At 41.3% G+C, this 20,551-nt stretch overlaps 1 protein-coding gene across 2 annotated transcripts in view; it reads left to right on the top strand.

Moving 5' to 3' along the window:
* Window positions 1-20,551, top strand: part of ATP8A2 (ATPase phospholipid transporting 8A2) — a 674,656-nt gene that overhangs the window by 499,497 nt on the left and 154,608 nt on the right. For both annotated transcript variants that reach the window (XM_074958618.1, XM_074958626.1), the window contains exons 29-33: window positions 1,926-2,048; window positions 3,216-3,294; window positions 9,305-9,366; window positions 9,707-9,763; window positions 18,458-18,565. In XM_074958618.1, the coding sequence (XP_074814719.1) occupies window positions 1,926-2,048; window positions 3,216-3,294; window positions 9,305-9,366; window positions 9,707-9,763; window positions 18,458-18,565 (429 nt within the window). The remainder of the gene's footprint in view (window positions 1-1,925; window positions 2,049-3,215; window positions 3,295-9,304; window positions 9,367-9,706; window positions 9,764-18,457; window positions 18,566-20,551) is intronic.

Here is a 20,551-nt window from a genome sequence, read left to right as displayed (position 1 = left end):
AATCATGAATGGTATGGAGAAAGTGAGTAAGGAATTATTTATCCCTCCACATAACACAAGAACCAGGGGTCACCCAATGAAATTAATAGGCAGCAGGTTTAAAACAAATATAAGGAAGTACTTCTTCACACAACGCACATTCAGCTGGTGGAACTTGTTGCCAGGGGGTATTGTGAAGGCCAAGAGTGTAACTGGGCTCAGAAAAGAATTAGATGGAAGATAGGTTCATTAGTAACTATTAGTCAAGAGGGTCAGGGACTCAAATCTCTGACTGCCAGAAACTGGGACTGGACAACACATGTTAAATTATCTTGTTCTGCTCACGCCCTCTGAAGCACTTGGCACTGGCCACTGTTGGAAGACAGGATCCTGGGCTAGATGGACCATTGGTCTGTCTCAGTGTGGCCATTCTAATGTGGCCTAATCAGGCTCTTTTTCAGGGATGAGTCATCATCTCATACAATTGTCCTGTTTTTGAGTTGGAGAACTGAGGCGCAGAAATCTGAAGGGCCAGATTGGTAAAGGTATTTAGGAGCCTAAAGATGCAGATAGATGCAGTGGTGGAGTTTCAAAATCTCCTAGATACCTAACTCCCATTATCGGGAATTTGGGAATTAAAAATCCCAGTAGGTGCCTAACTCCCAGGGGGAGTTAAGTACCTAGGCATTTTTGAAAGCCGCACTGAGTGCCTATGCACACTTTTAGATCATAGAATCATAGAGTTTAATTGTGATGTAGATGTTGTGGTTTGGGCTGGAGCCCGGGCTCTGATGCCCTCCCACCTCCTAGGATCTCAGAGCCCAGGCTCCAGCCCAAGCCAAAATGTCTACACTGCAATTAAACAGCCCCGTAGCCTGAGCCCCATTAGCCCAAGTCAGCTGGCATGGACCAGCCACAGATGTTTAATTGCACTGTTGACATACCCTAAGTGACTTTCCCCAGATCACACACAAATGTCTGTGGTGGATCCTATGGGTTTGTGCCCTCCGTAGCACAAACAGGATCCTGATCCTGACTGGGGCCCTTGGGTGTTTAATGCAATACAAATATAATGTCTGTATTTATTTCATTTAGTGTAAACATTTTCTATAGCTACTATAAAAAGGTATATACATGCGGAACAGTAATTATAAGACAAAGTTCTGAACTCCAAATATCTCATAAGTAGATCTTTCCTCCAAATACTCATGGGGGGAAAAGCAGAAAAGAAATAGAAACAAAATGCTGGTCTCTGTTTCTTTCTCTAGATGTTCCTCTGACCTAGCAATATCACTTCTTTTTTGTCTGGATTCAGTCTGAGTTGGCATACTCCTATCAAGGTTCATGCCTCGCTTAGACACCACAGAAGGCCAGAAATAACAGAATCCAGAATGTTCTTTATTTTTTAGAAGTTTTTGTCTGATTTCCACATTTACTTGCACTAATGTCTTCATAATCTTTGCTTTCGTAAAACAAATGAAATACTTTATTACAGCTCCAGTTGCAGCTATGTTTAAACCAACTTACCTCAAATCTTTTCCATAATGTACATGCCGGCCTTTCTTTTTCAGGCTTTAGATACATTTTAATGTAACTAGACTAGTTGGCTAATAATATGACATGAAATACTGATGCTCAGCTTGTTTCTCTTAAGCTTATTAGTTAACAGCAAGAGTAAGAATTATCTTTTCTGGCTTCTTTTTGTGCTTTAGGTTAAGTACAATCAATAATAAGAGTTTTGAATCACTGTACTTCAGGTTTCGGTTTGACTGAAAATGATGTCAAATTACACTCTGGGGATGAGGTTCAGTCCCGACTGAACTCAGTGGGAGTTTTGCCATTGACTTCAGTGGCACCAGGATTTCACCCTAGATCTCAAACGTTATCTTGGACCTACTTATAAAGTTAATAGGTGTTTTTTTAATTAGTGTTTGTTTTCTTTGTAGATTTTCACAGCATTGCCACCCTTCACTCTGGGAATCTTTGAACGATCATGTACTCAAGACAGCATGCTTAGATTTCCCCAGCTCTACAAAATTACTCAAAATGCGGATGGGTTCAACACAAGGGTAATGGGAAATCTTTTATTTTTTAAAAAAAATTAAAAGAAAAATGCTAGCATATTTTCAAGTCCTGTTTTTTTCAATCTTAAAGGCCTCATTCAGTTTTACTTCAGTTTTATGCCAGCATAACTCCCTTGAAATCAGGGTTGTCCTTGCTTCCTAGAATGTTGTGTTCTTTTGAAAGTAATTTTCTGTTTCTGAGTACTGACTAGAAGAGAGGCCTGAACTAGAATAGTAGTCCTGAAGTCCATCCACATTTTGGGGAAGTTCAGATTAGGGCCCATATCTGAATATGAATTTTGCAACTCATAGCTTATTCTACCTCGCAATATATGGCCTGTCTGCATCTTTCAGAGAAGCTGGATGAGCTGTGCCTGTTTTTTAAGTTTCATATTGAAATGGTGCCATAATCCTACCTACCAGCCTTGCTCAATATCTTTGTAAAGTTTTTCTTAAGTTAGGATGATTTTATTCTTCCTGTCATTGCTGAGGTTTGAGAATTATGCAGATAAAGTTACTCTTGCATTTTCTTTTAGTATTTTGGAGAATATCCTACACTTTCTGTTTCACTGATTTACTGACCTCTTTGTGCTAAGAAATTTCACCATTTGAGGTTTTGGGGTTTTTTTTAATGAGTAATTAAATATACTCTTGAAACAAAGCAAGGTCCTAGGTTTGTTTTGTCAGAGGGATTCTAAGATTTCAAAGAATAAAACTGCTGAATATCAAACCTCTGACATTTGAGAACATAAGACTTTTAAATGGGACATTGTGGGGTACAAAAAGTACTTTTCTTCATTAAAAGAACACAAAGTAACTGTTTCATTGTATTAATAGTCCTGTCTATCATCATGATAATTTGAGCGATTAAGCAAAGGTGAATCCACGTGCTCATATTCTGATGAAGATTTTGGGGGGTAATATGTTTGCCCTAGTATAATCTGACCTACTGTATTTAAAAAATCCTTCAACTGAAGCAGAGTTGTCTGGTGGTAGCACAGAAATTACGTAAAAAGTGGATAAGGAAATATATTTCAGAAAATTTCAAGTATTGCAGCTTAGGAGAAATATTACAGTCTGCCAGTAAACTTCACAATGAAGCATTTGTTGGGAGTTAGAGAGAGATCAAGTTTTTTGGCGGACTCCTGACTTTCTTGGTTTGTTTTCCCTCAGGTTTTCTGGGGTCACTGCATCAACGCCTTGATCCACTCCATCATTCTTTTCTGGTTTCCACTGAAAGTGCTGGAACATGGTAACTGCTTCATTATTTCAAATGTCAGCAAGTAGCATTCAGTCTTCCCAGTGCCAATGTGTTTGCAGAGCTGGAGGTCACAATTGGTTCTAAGAAAACTAATGATGATAGACAGTTGGAGCGGTTATAGCTTCTAGCCTTGACCATTTATCAGCGCTGACCTTTGGAAGCCACTATTCTTGCATTTGACATGGATATCTCCCATATAGTGACTTCCATACCTAATTTTTAGTAAGCCTCTTTCAGTCACACACTTATGTCTTCTGAACGTTCTGAAATAAAACATGGGTTCAGGCACACACACAAAATCTTCAGTTTTCTTTCCTTTTCAAATATTTTCATTCCTCATGCCACATACTTGGACAGTGTTCATATAGTGAGTTTTGTATCCTTACAATAGGGAAACCTTTTGCTTTATATTTGTTGGGCCTTTTAAATTCTACAATAGACTCTTCCCAAATTGCCTACAAAATGCAGGGTAATTTCCAGAGTGTCCCAACCAAATCCCATTGAAGTAAATTGAAAGTGCTTCTGTTCACTTAAGTGGAAGCTGGATCAGGTTCAGAGTTAGAAAAATTAGGGAAACAGAATTTGCCTTATCAAATGAGACGGTGACATCCTCAAGTCTGGTATCCTGCAGCTGCCAATGGCAACTGCCTGGTACTTTACAGAAAGACAAGAAATCCCACCATGTACCCAGCCAGTTTGTACATAGCATTACTCCTGGGGGAATTCTGCACCACTGCACATGTGCAGAATTTATGTCCCCTGCAGATTTCTTTTCTTCTCTGCAGAAAAATGACTTTCTGATGGGGAAGCAAAAAGAAGCCACAAGAGTGGTCAGACGACCCTCCCCTGCAGTATGTTTCCGGTGCCCAGGGCAGCCAGCAAAGAGGTAAATCACTGTGGGGCAGGGGGCATGACTGGAGAAGACCTGGCTGGTGGCTCGTACCCTGTGCTGGGCTCAGCTAACAGAGGATGGGACTTCTTCTTCCCCTGCACAGCATCCGGGGCCATGTCAGACCCACCCCCAGATTTCTCCCCCCACTGTAGAAAGCTCTGCAAACTCCCGCCCTCCCCATGCTTCCTGCACCCATCAGCTCCTCAGCTGCAGGGGGAGGGATTACTGTACAGTGAGTTGCTCCCCCATCCACCCAAACCACATGCATCCAGACCCCCTTATACCCAGACCCTCCCACCAAGCCTTATCCCCCCCCCACACTCAGAACTCTCCCGACGAGCCCCACTCACCTTGCACCTGGACCACCCCGACAATCCAACCACACCCAGATTGCCACCCTACTGAGCCCCAACCAGCTGCACATGGATCCCCACCCCACTGAACTCCACTCCCCCAGCAACTGGAACCCCCCCACTGAGCATGCCACACCCAGACTCCCCTGCTGAGCTCTCTCCCTCCCACACCCAGATCCCCCCCCACTGAGCCCCAACCACCTTTACTGGACCCCCCCTTCAGAGTCCCATTACCATTGCACCCAGAACCCCGCAACAAGCCCCTGTGCATCCAGATCCACCCCCCACAGATCCCCTACTCAGCTGCCTGCACCCAGATTGCCTCACACAGTGCCCTCTCAACTCACACCTGGATCCCCCCATGCTAAGCCCCTCCACACTTGGATCCTGCCTTGCTGAGCCTGCCTACACTGCTGCACCAGGCACTGAGGGCAGGGCCCCTGGGGTGTTTTTGGGCAGGCCCGGTCCTTGCACTGTTAGGGTTGGGTGCAACCTTACTGCTGAGTCTGTGTCCTGGGGGGAGCTGCACAGTGATCTCCCACCTCTGTGCAGCCAGTGGCCTGTGCTCCCCAATGCCATGCTGGAGCCTCCACATTTATATGACCCATAAATTTTGGAGAATTTTGCAATATTGTGCACAAAATTTTTAATTTTGGGGCACAGAATGCCCTCAGGAGTATACATGGACAGGACAAACCCTTACAGTCTATCTACCTGACTCAAGAAATAGGATTACTCATATCTTATCATGCATAACAACCAGTGTTATTATTGGGTTAAATTAAACAGCTCCTCTCTAAATTCTGTTTTAGGTTGATCTGTCCAGAGGTTACAATTAAGAAACTTTTGTTTGTTTATATTTTTTCCTTAACTTCTTGATCTGTCCCTAACTATGATCTTAAAGTGCCCTTTTAGGTGTCAACAAATGAAATAGATTAGGATGCTCCTTCTCCAATATTAATTTCATTTCTGAAAAATTATGCTAACTGTGAGTGTAGACAGTTCCTTTTATTCTCCAAGGAGAGGTGAATATAAAGTTTTCAGCTTTCTTTATGTTGGAGTAAAAAGTGTTTTTAAAGCTTCAGACAATGTTTCATTCACACTGGCATGTTCTTTACCTACTTGAGTTCCTTAGGATAAAGACTGCATATGTTCAGTGAATGGGCACTTGTATAGCCCTAAAGATAGATGTTTTCTGCATATCTTCAGATTCTTTCTTATTAACAGAAAGGTCTTTCTTTGTAGGGCCACTGGGTTCCCAAAGAGTGAGGTCATGAAATGCAGGATAATGTTAGAATATTTTTTTAAAAATCTAGTAATTACATTGAAAATTACATAGATAATCTGAATTTAAGTGTTTCCCATGACACTGTACGATAAGTAGCATATAATCAGAGTAACTAGGCCAGATTACATTCGATCTGTGACAATCAATATGGCCACACAAAGACAAATTTCACTACAAACCTAAACAGCAGACACTAAAGTAAGCCTCTCTTGGCATCGGTAAGATGCACTGGAGATAATAGGCCTGATTCTTCATTGCTCTTCAGCTTTGTTTTTTTTAACCCCAGTGCAAAGGTAGAACAAAGTGTAGTTAGTCCTCCCATTCTGATTTGGTAACATTTTACACCCAGCTTACACTGGTGTCGAGGACTACACAAGGCAAAAGCCAATGGAGATCAGGACCACTGTCTTCAGTAAGAAGAGATAAGGTGATTACAGATTCCTATGACAAGAAACCAAACAAGCTCCTATCCATACTGGCTAGGAAGCAGTTTTAAATCACAGAACACTTTCAGTAAATAACTTTTATCTCTCTCAGTAGCCAGGGATGCCAAACTGGCAAGACCTAGGCTAAAGGATTCAGAGGGGGAAAAGTAAGTTACAGTTCTGACCCCCATCATTTGTCCAGTACCTTCACCTTGATCACCTTGCTCGATCGGTCCTTCAGCCCTTGTTAGATTGCACCAGTCACAACACATCTTCCATTCTTCTCGTATCCTGGCCTTCCTTCTCCATGTGTAGCCATGTCTTTTCACAATAAAATCTTCCATCACCATCATTTCGCTTCATATTCCTTCGTTTCTCTAGCAAGTTCCGCATTTCCTCTGAGATTCTTCCCTTCGCTCTTTTCAGTCTTTCTTTCTCGGCTAATTTCACGCATTGCCTCAACTTATCAGTGAAGTTTTTATAAGCCTCATTGCAGTTATCTATAAAACTCCAGTCTTCGTTGGAAATGTTCGCTTTAAAGATTGCCTTGTCAAATATTTTTGGCCCCTGTCTCTGATTTGCCATCTGTAGTGCTTTCTTCTCCACCTTTTCGTTGAAGTTGAGCTGTGCTCTGAGCAAGTGATTGTCACTACCGGTGATAAATGATGGTACTACTGAGATGTCTTGTACAATGCACTACTTATTGATCAGAATATAGTCAGTCATCGTCTTCTTCTTCTTCACATTGAGCGCAATCCATGTTCACCTCCTCTTGGCCTTCTTCTTAAACCAGGTGTTAACAATGAACATTTCTTTTGTCTCCACCAGAGTTGCCAGTTGCTCTCATGGATTCTGTTCACCAGTGCCATACCTTCCAATGAACTTTTCACCTTCTTTCCCTCTTCCAACTTTGGCACTGAAATCTCCCTTCACAATCATATATGTGAATTTTTGAGTGAGGGTTTCCTCCAGCTCCTGATAGAATCCTTCCACATCGTCATCTTTGCTTGTGCTTGTGGGAGCACAAATCTGAATAACCTTCAGCGTGCTGTTCTTGTTCAGTTGGAGGTGTAGCACTCCAATGCACGATGGCTTGAACTTGCAGGAGATTATTTTTGAAGACCATTCCTTGTTGGTGATGAAGCCAGTTCCTCCAACGGTTCTCACGCCTTCTCCTTTTCCCAACATGATGGTACTTTTGTCTCTCCACTTCACTTTCATCTCCTTTCTTTGTCGCATTTCGCAGAGACCAAGGATGCCGCAGGCTGTCCTTGCCTTCTCCTCCATTAGATGCTTGATCGAATTGCCTCTCATCAGTGTCCTGCAGTTATAGGTGCACACTGAGAGGGCAGTCCTTTTTCTGGCCCCTGAGATTCTTAACAGCCTCTCGTCAACTGAATTCCCCCCCACCATCGTAGAATGGATCGAGGTGCACACGAGGAGTTGGGGCCCATGTATTCATGTTGTTTTAGCCATTTTTTCATCCACCCACTGGCTATGCTGTCAGTGGCATGTTTACCTCCTCAACTTAGCTAGCACACCACCTCAAGAAGGAGGACACTGTCCTCTCCCTGGGCTGGTAGTCTGACACCTTAATAGCATGGTTGAACATACTGAAGAATACACTCCACTATCCTCGCTGTCAGACAAGGCAGCTGTGCCACTTTGAGGCATTGAGGTAGAATTTTGCAGCAGTGTCCAGTACCACTTCCATGTAATGACTGAGCAGCAAATCTAAACTGGGTGGTCAGTGTAACTACACTGATTGGACAATAGGTGATTGCAAATGTCTTTTTACCTACAAAGATCTAAGTTCAAATGCTGTTTAGTTCATACGTGAAAACAGGCCTTTAGTGGACTTTTCTCCACCTAACTACAATTTGGAATAACTAAAGTAGGCATGATTGACAGCTCCTATGCAAGAAAGGGTTAATGTTTGAAAATTGAGAGTATTGATGAGAAGGACAGAGCTGCATCAGCAGAATGCTGTTGGGAAGCTGAAAAGAGCTGCTGCTTCTGCTTGAATGAAGATCCATGATCAATGTAAGACTAAAGTCATATCAGTCAATGATCCCAGTTTGCTAATATGAAGTCCAGTCCTGCATGTAAATTCAAAAAGTGAAACCACTCAAGGTCATAAGCACTATGCCAACACTATAAGTGTTTATAGGATCAGGCCCAAGGTTTTATCATAGGTCTGTTCCAACTCCAGACTTGTATACTTCTCTAGCAGACATCTTGAAACTTATGAAAACATAAATGGTGCTCGTGCTTGGGTAATGCTTGAAGGTTTCAGTAACTATGAGTCCATTTGGCATTCATGTGGCTGTCATGTGTTCTTTCATAGGCTTCTATTTAAAGTTGGCAAGCGCTAAGAATGACTAAATGGACACTTGAAGTATTGCCAAGCTTGGCACTTTCAGGTGATAAATCAACCTGTACTCACCCTTCTGCACTCTTTCTGCCAGGAGAAAGGGTGTGTCTGAGACTGAATGCCAGTCAGTTGATACACTAATACCCATTAAGATGTTTTAGGCGTCACATGTATCCACTACAAATCTCGTCTTTTTTTTTTTTTTAAACCAACCTCATTTGGCTACAAATCACTTTGTGTTTAAAAACTGTTTACTTCAAAGGAATATCAAAATTTAAAAAATATTAACAGTATCAATATGCAGCACAGAGTGACACAGAAAATGCATTAGCTCTTCTAGACAATTTGTTTGTTAGTGCCTGGCAAACATTCATTCTCTCACTAAAATAGTTTTTAACAACTAAGGTTGTGACTGTGCTATTTCTGAGCATATAAAGTGCTATTTCTGAGCATATAAACACAACACTGCATTACCAATTTCTAACATACTGCTTTTTTTAAAGTGCTTTGAGAAGCATAGGGTATGAAAGGCACTCTACAAAGACAAATTTGGGAGAGATTTTTTCAAGCAAGTTATTGAAAATCTTTGCCTTTGAAAATATCCCCTTTATTCCATTCTGTTGATACACTGATTATCAAATATGATAAGCTTTGTTATCTCTCTTTCAGATGCATTGTTCACAAATGGCCAAGGACCAGACTATTTATTTGTGGGAAACATCGTTTATACAGTAAGTTCTTAGCATTTATATCTTAGCAATTTTGCTGAATAGTAGAGTTGCTTTCAGTCACACTGGTATACATCGGTACGTGTACGAGTGAGATCAGAATTAGACCGTGTGTGTGTATAAAAGTTTTGTCTTTTCCTTTTCATTCCCTCCTTCAGAAATTTACTGAACAATATTGTGTAAAAATTGTGCTTTTAGTTCTGTTAGGTGTCCAGAGGCCTTTGGGGATGGGCAGCATATAAATAAAAGTATTGTTACTTTTAGAAGGGGAAAAGTTAAACAGCTAGGCGTGGGATATACATGCTGAATATAATATATTTCCTCCATTTCTTTCTTTCCACAGTATGTTGTGGTTACTGTTTGTTTGAAAGCTGGTTTAGATACTACAGCATGGACTAAAGTAAGTGGTCCTCAATCTTTTTTGGTATCTTTCTTGCCCACATCTTTCTTCATATTGTATGTTATATTTTAATATCGAAATTTACAATTTTTCTTATTCAGGTTTGAAGTGGAGAGAGTGTAGGTGTATTTTCATCTGGGTTACAATTCTCTCTCATCTGGAGTTATATCACTGTTTTCCTTGCTTTTCACTTCATAGAGCATGTTTGTATTAGGAGATAACTGCAGGTGACATTACCAAATTCACGGCTGTGAAAAACGCATCACAGACCGTGAAATCTGGTCTCCCCCCATGAAATCTGGTCTTTTAGGTGTTTACCCTATACTATAGAGATTTCACAGGAGAGACCAGCGTTTCTCAAATTAGAGGTCCTGCCCAAAGGGGATTTGCAGGGGGGTCACAAGGTTATTTTAGGAGGGTCGCGGTATTGCCATCCTTACATCTGTGCTGCCTCCAGAGCTCAGCAGCCAGAGAGCGGTGACTGTTGGCTGGGCATCCAGCTCTGAAGGCAGCGCCCCGCCAGCAGCAACGCAGAAGTAAGGTAGCAGTATCGCAACCCCCTGCCCCCTACAATAACCTTGTGACCCCTCCATAACTCCGTCTTGGGTCAGGACCCCTACAGTTACAACACTATGAAATTTCTGATTTAAATAGCTGAAATCATGATATTTACTATTTTAAAAATCCTACCATGAAATTGACCAAAATAGACAGTGAATTTGGTAGGGCGCTAAGCATAATGTAATGACAAGGACATGGCATCAAAACTTTGAAAAGAAAGAGGGGAAAGTGGGGAAAGAGAAACATTTTTTATTAGCCTGGCTCCTGTAAACACTCTAAAGAAGTGTGAGCAGCAAGGATGATGTCGTGGTGGGAGTCTACTATAGACCACCGGACCAGGGGGATGAGGTGGATGAGTATTTCTACTGGCAACTTGCAGAATTTAATAGATCGTACGCCCTGGATCTCATGGGAGACTTCAATCACCCTGATATCTGCTGGGAGAGAAATACAGCGGTGCACAGACAATCCAGGAAATTTTTGGAAACTGTAGGGGACGATTTCCTGGTGCAAGCGCTGGAGGAACCAACTAGGGGCAGAGCTCTTCTTGACATGCTGCTCACAAACCGGGAAGAATTAGTAGGGGAAGCAAAAGTGGATGGGAACCTGGGAGGCAGTGACCATGAGATGGTCGAGTTCAGGATCCTGACACAAGGAAGAAAGGAAAGCAGCAGAATACGGACCCTGGACTTCAGAAAAGCAGACTTTGACTCCCTCAGGGAACTGATGGGCAAGATCCCCTGGGAGAATAACATGAGGGGGAAAGGAGTCCAGGAAAGCTGGCTGTATTTTAAAGAATTCTTATTGAGGTTACAGGGACAAACCATCCCGATGTGTAGAAAGAATAGTAAATATGGCAGGCGACCAGCTTGGCTTAACAGTGAAATCCTTGCTGATCTTAAACACAAAAAAGAAGCTTACAAGAAGTGGAAGATTGGACAAATGACCAGGGAAGAGTATAAAAATATTGCTCGGGCATGCAGGAGTGAAATCAGGAAGGCCAAATCACACCTGGAGTTGCAGCTAGCAAGAGATGTTAAGAGTAACAAGAAGGGTTTCTTCAGGTATGGTAGCAACAAGAAGAAAGTCAAGGAAAGTGTGGGCCCCTTACTGAATGAGGGAGGCAACCTAGTGACAAAGGATGTGGAAAAAGCTTATGTACTCAATGCTTTTTTTGCCTCCGTCTTCACGAACAAGGTCAGCTCCCAGACTACTGCACTGGGCAGCACAGCATGGGGAGGAGGTGACCAGCCCTCTGTGGAGAAAGAAGTGGTTCAGGACTATTTAGAAAAGCTAGACGTGCACAAGTCCATGGGGCCGGATGCGTTGCATCTGAGAGTGCTAAAGGAGTTGGCGGATGTGATTGCTGAGCCATTGTCCATTATCTTTGAAAACTCATGGCAATCTGGGGAAGTCCCGGACGACTGGAAAAAGGCTAATGTAGTGCCCATCTTTAAAAAAGGGAAGAAGGAGGATCCTGGGAACTACAGGCCAGTCAGCCTCACCTCAGTCCCTGGAAAAATCATGGAGCAGGTCCTCAAGGAATCAATTCTGAAGCACTTAGAGGAGAGGAAAGTGATCAGGAACAGTCAACATGGATTCACCAAGGGCAAGTCATGCCTGACTAATCTAATTGCCTTCTATGACGAGATAACTGGTTCTGTGGATGAAGGGAAAGCAGTGGACGTGTTATTCCTTGACTTTAGCAAAGCTTTTGACACTGTCTCCTACAGTATTCTTGCCAGCAAGTTAAAGAAGTATGGGCTGGATGAATGGACTATAAGGTGGATAGAAAGCTGGCTAGATTGTCGGGCTCAACGGGTAGTGATCAATGGCTCCATGTCTAGTTGGCAGCCGGTATCAAGTGGAGTGCCCCAAGGGTCGGTCCTGGGGCCGGTTTTGTTCAATATCTTCATAAATGATCTGGAGGATGGTGTGGATTGCACCCTCAGCCAGTTTGCAGATGACACTAAACTCGGAGGAGTGGTAGATCCGCTGGAGGGTAGGGATAGGATACAGAAGGACCTAGACAAATTGGAGGATTGGGCCAAAAGAAATCAGAGGTTCAACAAGGACAAGTGCAGCGTCCTGCACTTAGGACGGAAGAATTCAATGCACCGCTACAGACTAGGAACCGAATGGCTAGGCAGCAGTTCTGCAGAAAAGGACCTAGGGGTTATAGTGGATGAGAAGCTGGATATGAGTCAACAGTGTACGCTTGTTGCCAAGAAGGCCAATGTTTTTTGGGATGTATAAGTAGGGGCATTGCCAGCAGATCGAGGGACGTGATCGTTCCCCTCTATTCGACATTGGTGAGGCCTCATCTGGGGTACTGTGTCCTATTTTGGGCCCTACACTACAAGAAGGATGTGGAAAAATTGGAGAGTCCAGCAGAGGGCAACAAAAATGATTAGGGGCCTGGAACACATGAGTTATGAGGAGAGGCTGAGGGAACTGGGGATGTTTAGTTTACGGAAGAGAAGAATGAGGGGGGATTTGATAGCTGCTTTCAGCTATCTGAAAGGGGATTCCAAAGAGGATGGATCTAGACTGTTCTCAGTGGTGGCGGATGACAGAACAAGGAGTGAGGGTCTCAAATTGCAGTGGGGGAGATTTAGGTTGGATATTAGGAAAAACTTTTTCCCTAGGAGGGTGGTGAAACACTGGAATGCATTACCTAGGGAGGTGGTGGAATCTCCTTCCTTAGAAGTTTTTAAGGTCAGGCTTGACAAAGCCCTGGCTGGGATGATTTAATTGGGGATAGGTCCTGCTTTGAGCAGGGGGTTGGACTAGATGACCTCCTGAGTTCCTTTCCAACCCTGATATTCTATGATTCTAAATTAATTTATTGGGTATGGCCATTATTGGAGTAACTCCATTAAAGTCAGTGAATTTGGCCTGTAATCTCTTTTCCATTACCTGATCCACTACATAGCCACTTTGGAAGGAATACATGCAGTACCAAACAAAAGGTGTCCAGCAACCAATAGGCAATTAGGGCTTGATCACTGACTTCAGTGCCAGACCTTTTTTTTTTTTTTTTTTTTTTTTTTGGCAATTCTTTATTTTTCAAGTCCACGGAGTTTTTTATATACTAGTGCTCTCTTTATGTTTCCTGAACCACAGAATTGATTAGATGTGGGGATAATTGAAAACCGTACATATTCTCTGAACCTCAGATTCCTGAGTCATTCACAGCAATGATTGGCTATTACTTGCTGTCCAATAGGTAGGCATACCATAGGTGGCAGAATCTAGGGTAATAGCATCCCAGAAATCCAATGATTTTCTCTCTTGATGCCTCCTTAACAGAATTTTTTCAGAAATATTAACACCTACATTTTCCAAAATGACCAGTGATTTTGGGGTGCTTCAATTTTTAGACACCCAATTTGAGACATCTTATAGGAGTTTGAGGTGTCTTAAGTGGGGCACATAAGAATCAAGGCATCCAAAATCACTAATAACTAAAAAATGTAGGCCACAGAGTACTCTGCAGGTTATATATGGTTCAGCTGCAAATAACTTTCTTTTTGTAACTGTTAACTATACCAAACTCTTTGGAACAGGGGCTATTATGTCTGTGAAGTTTCTCACAAATCATTTATTCTTATTTGCATAGTAACAATAAAGGTTTAACCCAGTGGGATTACTAGTATAAATGGAGTGAAGTGGTCTTGTGTTCTGCGCACAAGCATGTGATCCAGGGGCTCTTGCGTTCATATCCCATCAGGACCCCACTGACTCCCTTAGTGGACTTTGCCAATTCCTTTAATCTCACTGCCTCCGCCCCTCCAGCTTTAAAATGTAACAGTACTTACTTACATACCTCACAGAGGAGTCGTGAGGATTAGTTAGTTAATGTGTCTACATTTTGAAGATGAAAAAGTGGATCATTTTATTTGATTTTATTATTTTGAATGTGGTACCTCATTCCCTCATCTGAAAAATATAAAAGAACATAAGTGCTATTTTTGTCGCTGTTTGTTCATAGTTTTTTTTTATGATGTATAGTTCAGTGCCATTTTAAAATGTAAAAACATTCATTAAAAACAAATGAACCCCACACACACTCTAAGTGGATGCATCCAAATCTGCTTCCTAGACATATGGGGCCTCTTCAAATCCTGTAACATTCAGAATAATTTGATGTTTCTTATCCCTCTTCCCTGAATAATTATCCCCATGTGACTGAAAAGACACCAATTACTGACCCTCCTGCTTTCTGAATTTAGCCAAAAAGGCACTTATACTGGTCAATAAATCCCTATGTTAATTGATACTAGAATTTTATGAATAAAATGTCAGCATGTGCAAAAAATCTTCCCTGTCAGCAGGACAAGGTTTTTTTCTCCTTTCTTTTATATATTAGTCGCATGAGATTTTCTGATATAAAAATAATATAAAGAAAAGTTCCTCCTAATTCCTCACTCACTGACTTGGGCCCTGTGGTGATTTGCTTCTCCTTGGGGGCCTTGTGTTGGTAACACTTATTGTTTCAGCTGTGAGGGAATCAATGCATGAAGAACATTCGTAGTACTTGAAGAGTATTAAATGTATGACTGAAAGCCTCTTCTCCATCATCAAGTGGATTGGTTACATGCAGGTTTATTCTCAAGAGTGAGAGAGACACTTGGCCACATGAGAGAATGTGATAGGTATAACTGAAAGCTCTAAATATAGAACTGACACAGATGCATAGCAGTTCTTATCCTGACTTATCCGGTAAGCCGGGTGGAGGGAATGGTCTAACCAATGGTCGTTCCATGATGTACAGCTAAAACTTCAGAGTGGCACCGTTCAGAATGACTTATTGTTGTACATAGTTTATATGTAGCATGGCCACAGGCTCTTCACAACTAACATTTATAGTAACTCACCTTCCTACCTCAGAAGAGCTTACAAATGAATTTAAACAGATAGGATACACAGACCAGCAAGAGAAAACTGGAGACACTATGGGCGTGATCTTCCTTTGACTTACATTGATTTTATACCTTCAACGGTTACTTCTGGTTTACACCTATGTACATCAGACTAATCAGCCAGTTCATTTTAGTGTGAAATCAACAATGTGAGACAACCCAAATTAAGTGTTTAAGGAGGAATTGCAAGCAGGAGGGGGAGGGCACACGGCATACAGGAAGTAGGAGGCTGTTCCAAGCAAAGGGATCATGAAAGAAGGCATATGGCTGAAAGCTGGAAAACAACACGTATGAAGTGTTGGGAGAAGCGATTAACATGGCTATAAGAAGAAAGATGGGGAGGACGTGAGAGAAGAGATGTAAGTAGGGGCAGCATCACAGCATGGTGAAAGTGAGGCTGAAGAGCTTAAAGCTGTTGTAGAATTAGAGAAGCATCTAGTGAAGGGTTTGCAGAGAGGGGCAATGTGGTTGGAGCAAGGGGAGAGGAAGATGCTCTTTCACCCTCATTCTACATAAATACACCTATTAAAAAGCAAAAAAAAAAAAGTCCTTATAGATCTTCCTCTGCTTATTTTTGTCTCTGCTAATCTTAGTGACTCTAGCAACTTGTAGCAGAAGCTTCAATCTGAACAGTGCTGAGTCTGCTGGCTTATTGCTTGAAATTGCTGCAGCTCAGAGGGAGCAGTAATCTGCTCTGAAAATATGACTTTTTGAAGGGTATTTTTCTCATATAATTCTATTTTTTCTTTAAATATGAATTCCTGCAGCAGCACCACAAGAGCCGAATGCTGGGAAATGTTCAGTGCCCTCAGCTACTATGGAAGTGTCTAATTCAGGAGAGCACTTAAGTATGTGCTTAAGTCCATCCCTATTTAGGAAAGGACCTAAGCATGTGTTTTAAGTGCTTATCTCAATCAGAACTAAAGTCAGTGGGAGATGATGACACTAACATCTTGTGAGATTGAGCCCATAGTGAGCTGTTGGCAGGTTCCTCACAGCTCCAACAGAAACAAGCTGCCCCTGTATTATTTACATTTATTTAAAATGAAATAAACATTAAAAACTGTAAGAAAAACTTTGAAAATAGTAAATAAAATGAGTTGGTTTTTTACAAGCTGCCTCTTCAGGAGACAGTATGCTCTAAGCAAATAAATCATTTCAGCTTTCTGCCTCACATTTTGCCATCTATAAAATTAAGGCACTAATATTTCCAAATCACCCCATCAGGCTGTTTTGAAGATTAATAAGTTCATTTTATAAAGCAACTTTAACACACTTAGCTATGTAAATGCTATTAAATATGTAATGTTAATGTAATATAAATACTATTAAAATTATTTGTTTAAAAATTCTGGTCCAGTATGTATTCTAAATATTTTTACTTGTTTTTTTATTTTTTTTTGACCACCTACAAGCTGTCAAAATACATATGCATGAGAATGCAAATTGCAAAATAGGACCTTGTTAAATGCCCTGATGGTCCATCATATTTTACTCCAGAAAGGTCATCAGCATTCACATCTCAGAACGTGGATTAGTAAGATTCTCTTAACACATAATCAGGAAGTTCAATATATGTCTGTGATCAGCATTTAAAATATGTATTTATTATTAAGAACTATACCCAGCATCTGTCGTGCCTTTTTCATCCAGGATCTCAAAGCACTTTACTAGCATTAATTAAGCCTTATAGACTTTAAGGTCAGAAGGGACCATTATGATCATCTAGTCTGACCTCCTGCACAATGCAGGCCACAGAATCTCACCCACCCACTCCTGTAACAAACCCCTGACCTATGTCTGAGCTATTGAAGTCCTCAACTCACGGTTTCAAGACTTCAAGGTGGAGAGAATCCTCCAGCAAGTGACCCGTGCCCCATGCTGCAGAGGAAGGCAAAAAACCCTCAGGGCCTCTGCCAATCTGCCCTGGAGGAAAATTCATTCCCGACCCCAAATATGGCGATTAGCTAAACCCTGAGCATGTGGGCAAGACTCACCAGCCAGACACTCAGGAAAGAATTCTCTGTAGTAACTCAGATCTCACCCCATCTAACATCCCATCACAGGCCATTAGGCCTATCTACCACTAATAGTCAAAGATCAATTAATTGCCAAAATTAGGCTATGACATCATATCATCCCTTCCATAAACTTATCAAGCTTAGTCTTGAAGCCAGATATGTCTTTTTTTCCCCACTGCTTCCCTTACCATACCCATGCAAAGCAGGTACTATTTTACTTGTTTGACAGATGAGTAAATTGCAGCACTGGAAATTGAGGTGATTTGTCACCTAGAAAAATCAGTGACAGTTTCAGGAGCAGAATCTTCATGTCCTGGCTTATAGTCCCCCTGCTCTATCTGCTAGATAACAACACTCTCTCCTTTTTTTGAAATACAGTAACACTGTGTGTATGAGCCCAAATAAAATAGCTTTCATGTCTTCAGTATTAAAGGTAAACTCAGCTTTCCATCGTAAGTCTGTAAACCCTCCTTTGTCAATAGTGTATACATACAGTATACAGTCATTTATGACGTCACACTGTTTGTATTCAACTTCTGCAGCACATCTCCTTGGTCACTTTGGTATTATGGCATCCTTTTCCCTCATCCATTCCGTTTAGTTGTGTAGACTGTAGACTCTTCAGGGCAAGGATTGTCTTGCATATCCATAAATCACCTAGCACATATTTAAAAAATAGTCAGTACATAATAGTGATTATTCTTGTAGTCATTGTGTATAACACACTATTTGATTCTTCCAGTAATGGCTATGTTAGTGGTGCATGTGGCTTATATGCATACATGCAATGGCATAATAGGACTTTTGTGGGTGTAATTCTAACTCATACCTTTGAAAACATCCACGTTGATGCATCACATAACTCAGTATAAGTAAAATGGGAACCAGGAGTCAGAGGGCACCTCAGAGTTCTGAGGAAAATCTGATGAGTTTCTGAAGCTACAAGTAAGATAGACTAGCTGAAAAGGCTGGCTGTCTGTGTCGTGGATAAAAGATTAAAGAGGGGAGCTGTTCTGTGCTGTTTAAACCAGTCTGTGCCACTGGCCTAAAACCAAGTACAGTAGACAGCTGTAAGTTGAGACTGACAGAGATCTGGACAGAAAAAGACTCCTAGGAGAAAAATAATAATGTGGGCATTATTAAGTGGAAAGAGAGCTGTACTGTGTTCTCTTTTGTCACCTCTACAGTTTAGCCACCTGGCCGTTTGGGGAAGCATGCTGCTCTGGTTGGTGTTCTTCGGAGTCTACTCTGCCATCTGGCCCACCATTCCCATTGCACCAGACATGCTTGGACAGGTTAGTTTTCATGCTTGGATATGGGAAAGATTGGTGAGTGTGCTTTCTAACTGCAGTCTTTTGTCTTCAGTGCCTGGGGAAAGTAATATTACCTGCAGTGCTCATACAGCAACAGGATGATGCCTGTAAAGGAAATGCCTTCAGTGAGTGCACCTAAGCTTTAGTTAAAACATCCCTGCACCCTGCAAGTGTTAGTTTTACAACAGTAATTAAAACCAGTGAGCTTGGTTCTCAAAGCTATTCACAATGTAAGTCACTGTATGTGCTGTAGATAGTCTCTGGAGTTTTCCAGTTGATGTGGGTGGGAATGGACCTAAGCTCTTCACTAATAATGGCTTTGGGAGATTTTCTTGGTAACAAAGGTTTGACAAAATTCCAGACAAAAATTTGATATTTTAAAAACTTTGGATTGTGTATTTCCTCTGTTCATATACTCAGTTTTCTACTATTCCTTTCCCCTAACTTGTTAAAAGAAAACAGAGTATGTACCTGAAAACAACTTATGGGATGGTCAGAAATAGAAGGGAAGCTTATATGTTATAGGTCCCCAGACAATGTTAGTGGAGTTCTGGATTTGTTCCTTCATTGTCAGTTGCAGGTGGTGAAATTCACCCTGTCATAATTTCAACCTGTGGTGAGCAGAGAGAATAATGAGCCTGTCAAAACTCCTTCAGTGAGCGTATTTAGAATAGGAGACTCCTCGGAAATGAGGGGATAGCAAATATACCATAAAATACTACTCCAAGCAAACTCCAATGCCGTCAGAGTAAGTTACTGGAAAAGATGCTCTTACAGCAAGTTTGGAGTTACCTTTAAAGATGCCTTTGTTTATAGAGAAGAGGAAAAGGCAAAATGAGAATGGTTAGAATAGTGGACCTAAGCAAATTAATTTTTATACAATGTCATCTTTGCACATCAGAAAATCAGAAACGCAAAGCACCCGTGAACTTAATTAATGATTTGGAAGGTTACTTATCACATAATTTCATATAGTTGTTGGCATCCTTTCGTCTGTGAGAGACGGTGGGAATTGAAGCCTATGATGTAGTAATTCTGGCATCATTCTGCTTCAGCATGGTTCTGGTCTAATAAATATTTCATTAGTTTGTGGTACAATGCAGAGGATAATGGAGATTTTAGTAGATTATCATGGACAGCTTTCTAAAGCAAGGAGAGAGAATGACAGCTGACAGGATGGGGATCAGCCGTCATATGACTGACAGAGACAAACACCAAATTCCTTTGATAGTATTTCATAATGTCCTCAGTGTGTTTCACAGTGCACATTTGCATCAGCAACTCTAATTCACATTTCCATAAATTAGGCTGAAACTTGATTAGGTCTCATACCTAGCCATGAGTCGGTTTTGCAATCTATAACAGCAGACTCTTAATGTTGCTATTAATGTGTCAGCATTTTTAATGCACAAGTGTCAAGGTAAACTAGTCCCATATATTAGAAGGCTCAGACTATAGAGTTCAGTTCCAGAATGCAGTGGTTTTTAGAACTTTTTTTTATTGCAATACCCCCCTCCCTCCAAAAAAAAGCACCATGACTGGAGTGGATGTTAACCACAATGTAACCCCCAGGTCCCAGAGCAAAGTAACTGATGTTAAATAGCATTTTATTTTTGCTTGAATACTTTCTAGAAAATGTTTTTCTACTTAGGCCATGTTATTTTATACTCTTTGGTTTTCCAGAACAAACGATGTCTTGAGATATGACATTAATATCTTGCTGAGGGTAAAACAATCCTTATTCTTGTGGAGAGCACAACATTTACATTCTGAGTGATTGAGTGAGATCATTAATGTAGTCCAATACTTGCATAGCTGTTCCTGGATCAGTAATCACTATCGAAGCCATTATGGAGTTGTTCATCATCTTAGCAAAAGTACAAGAGCCTTTGGGGACCAGGGAGTCATATGTAATATAATATATGTTTTCAGCATAAAAATTAGTTTAAACCGTACCACTGTGTTGTA

Source organism: Natator depressus, chromosome 1, assembly GCF_965152275.1.
Source record: "Natator depressus isolate rNatDep1 chromosome 1, rNatDep2.hap1, whole genome shotgun sequence".
Classification (NCBI taxonomy): Eukaryota; Metazoa; Chordata; order Testudines; family Cheloniidae; genus Natator; species Natator depressus.
This window is presented reverse-complemented; position numbering and strand designations above follow the sequence as displayed.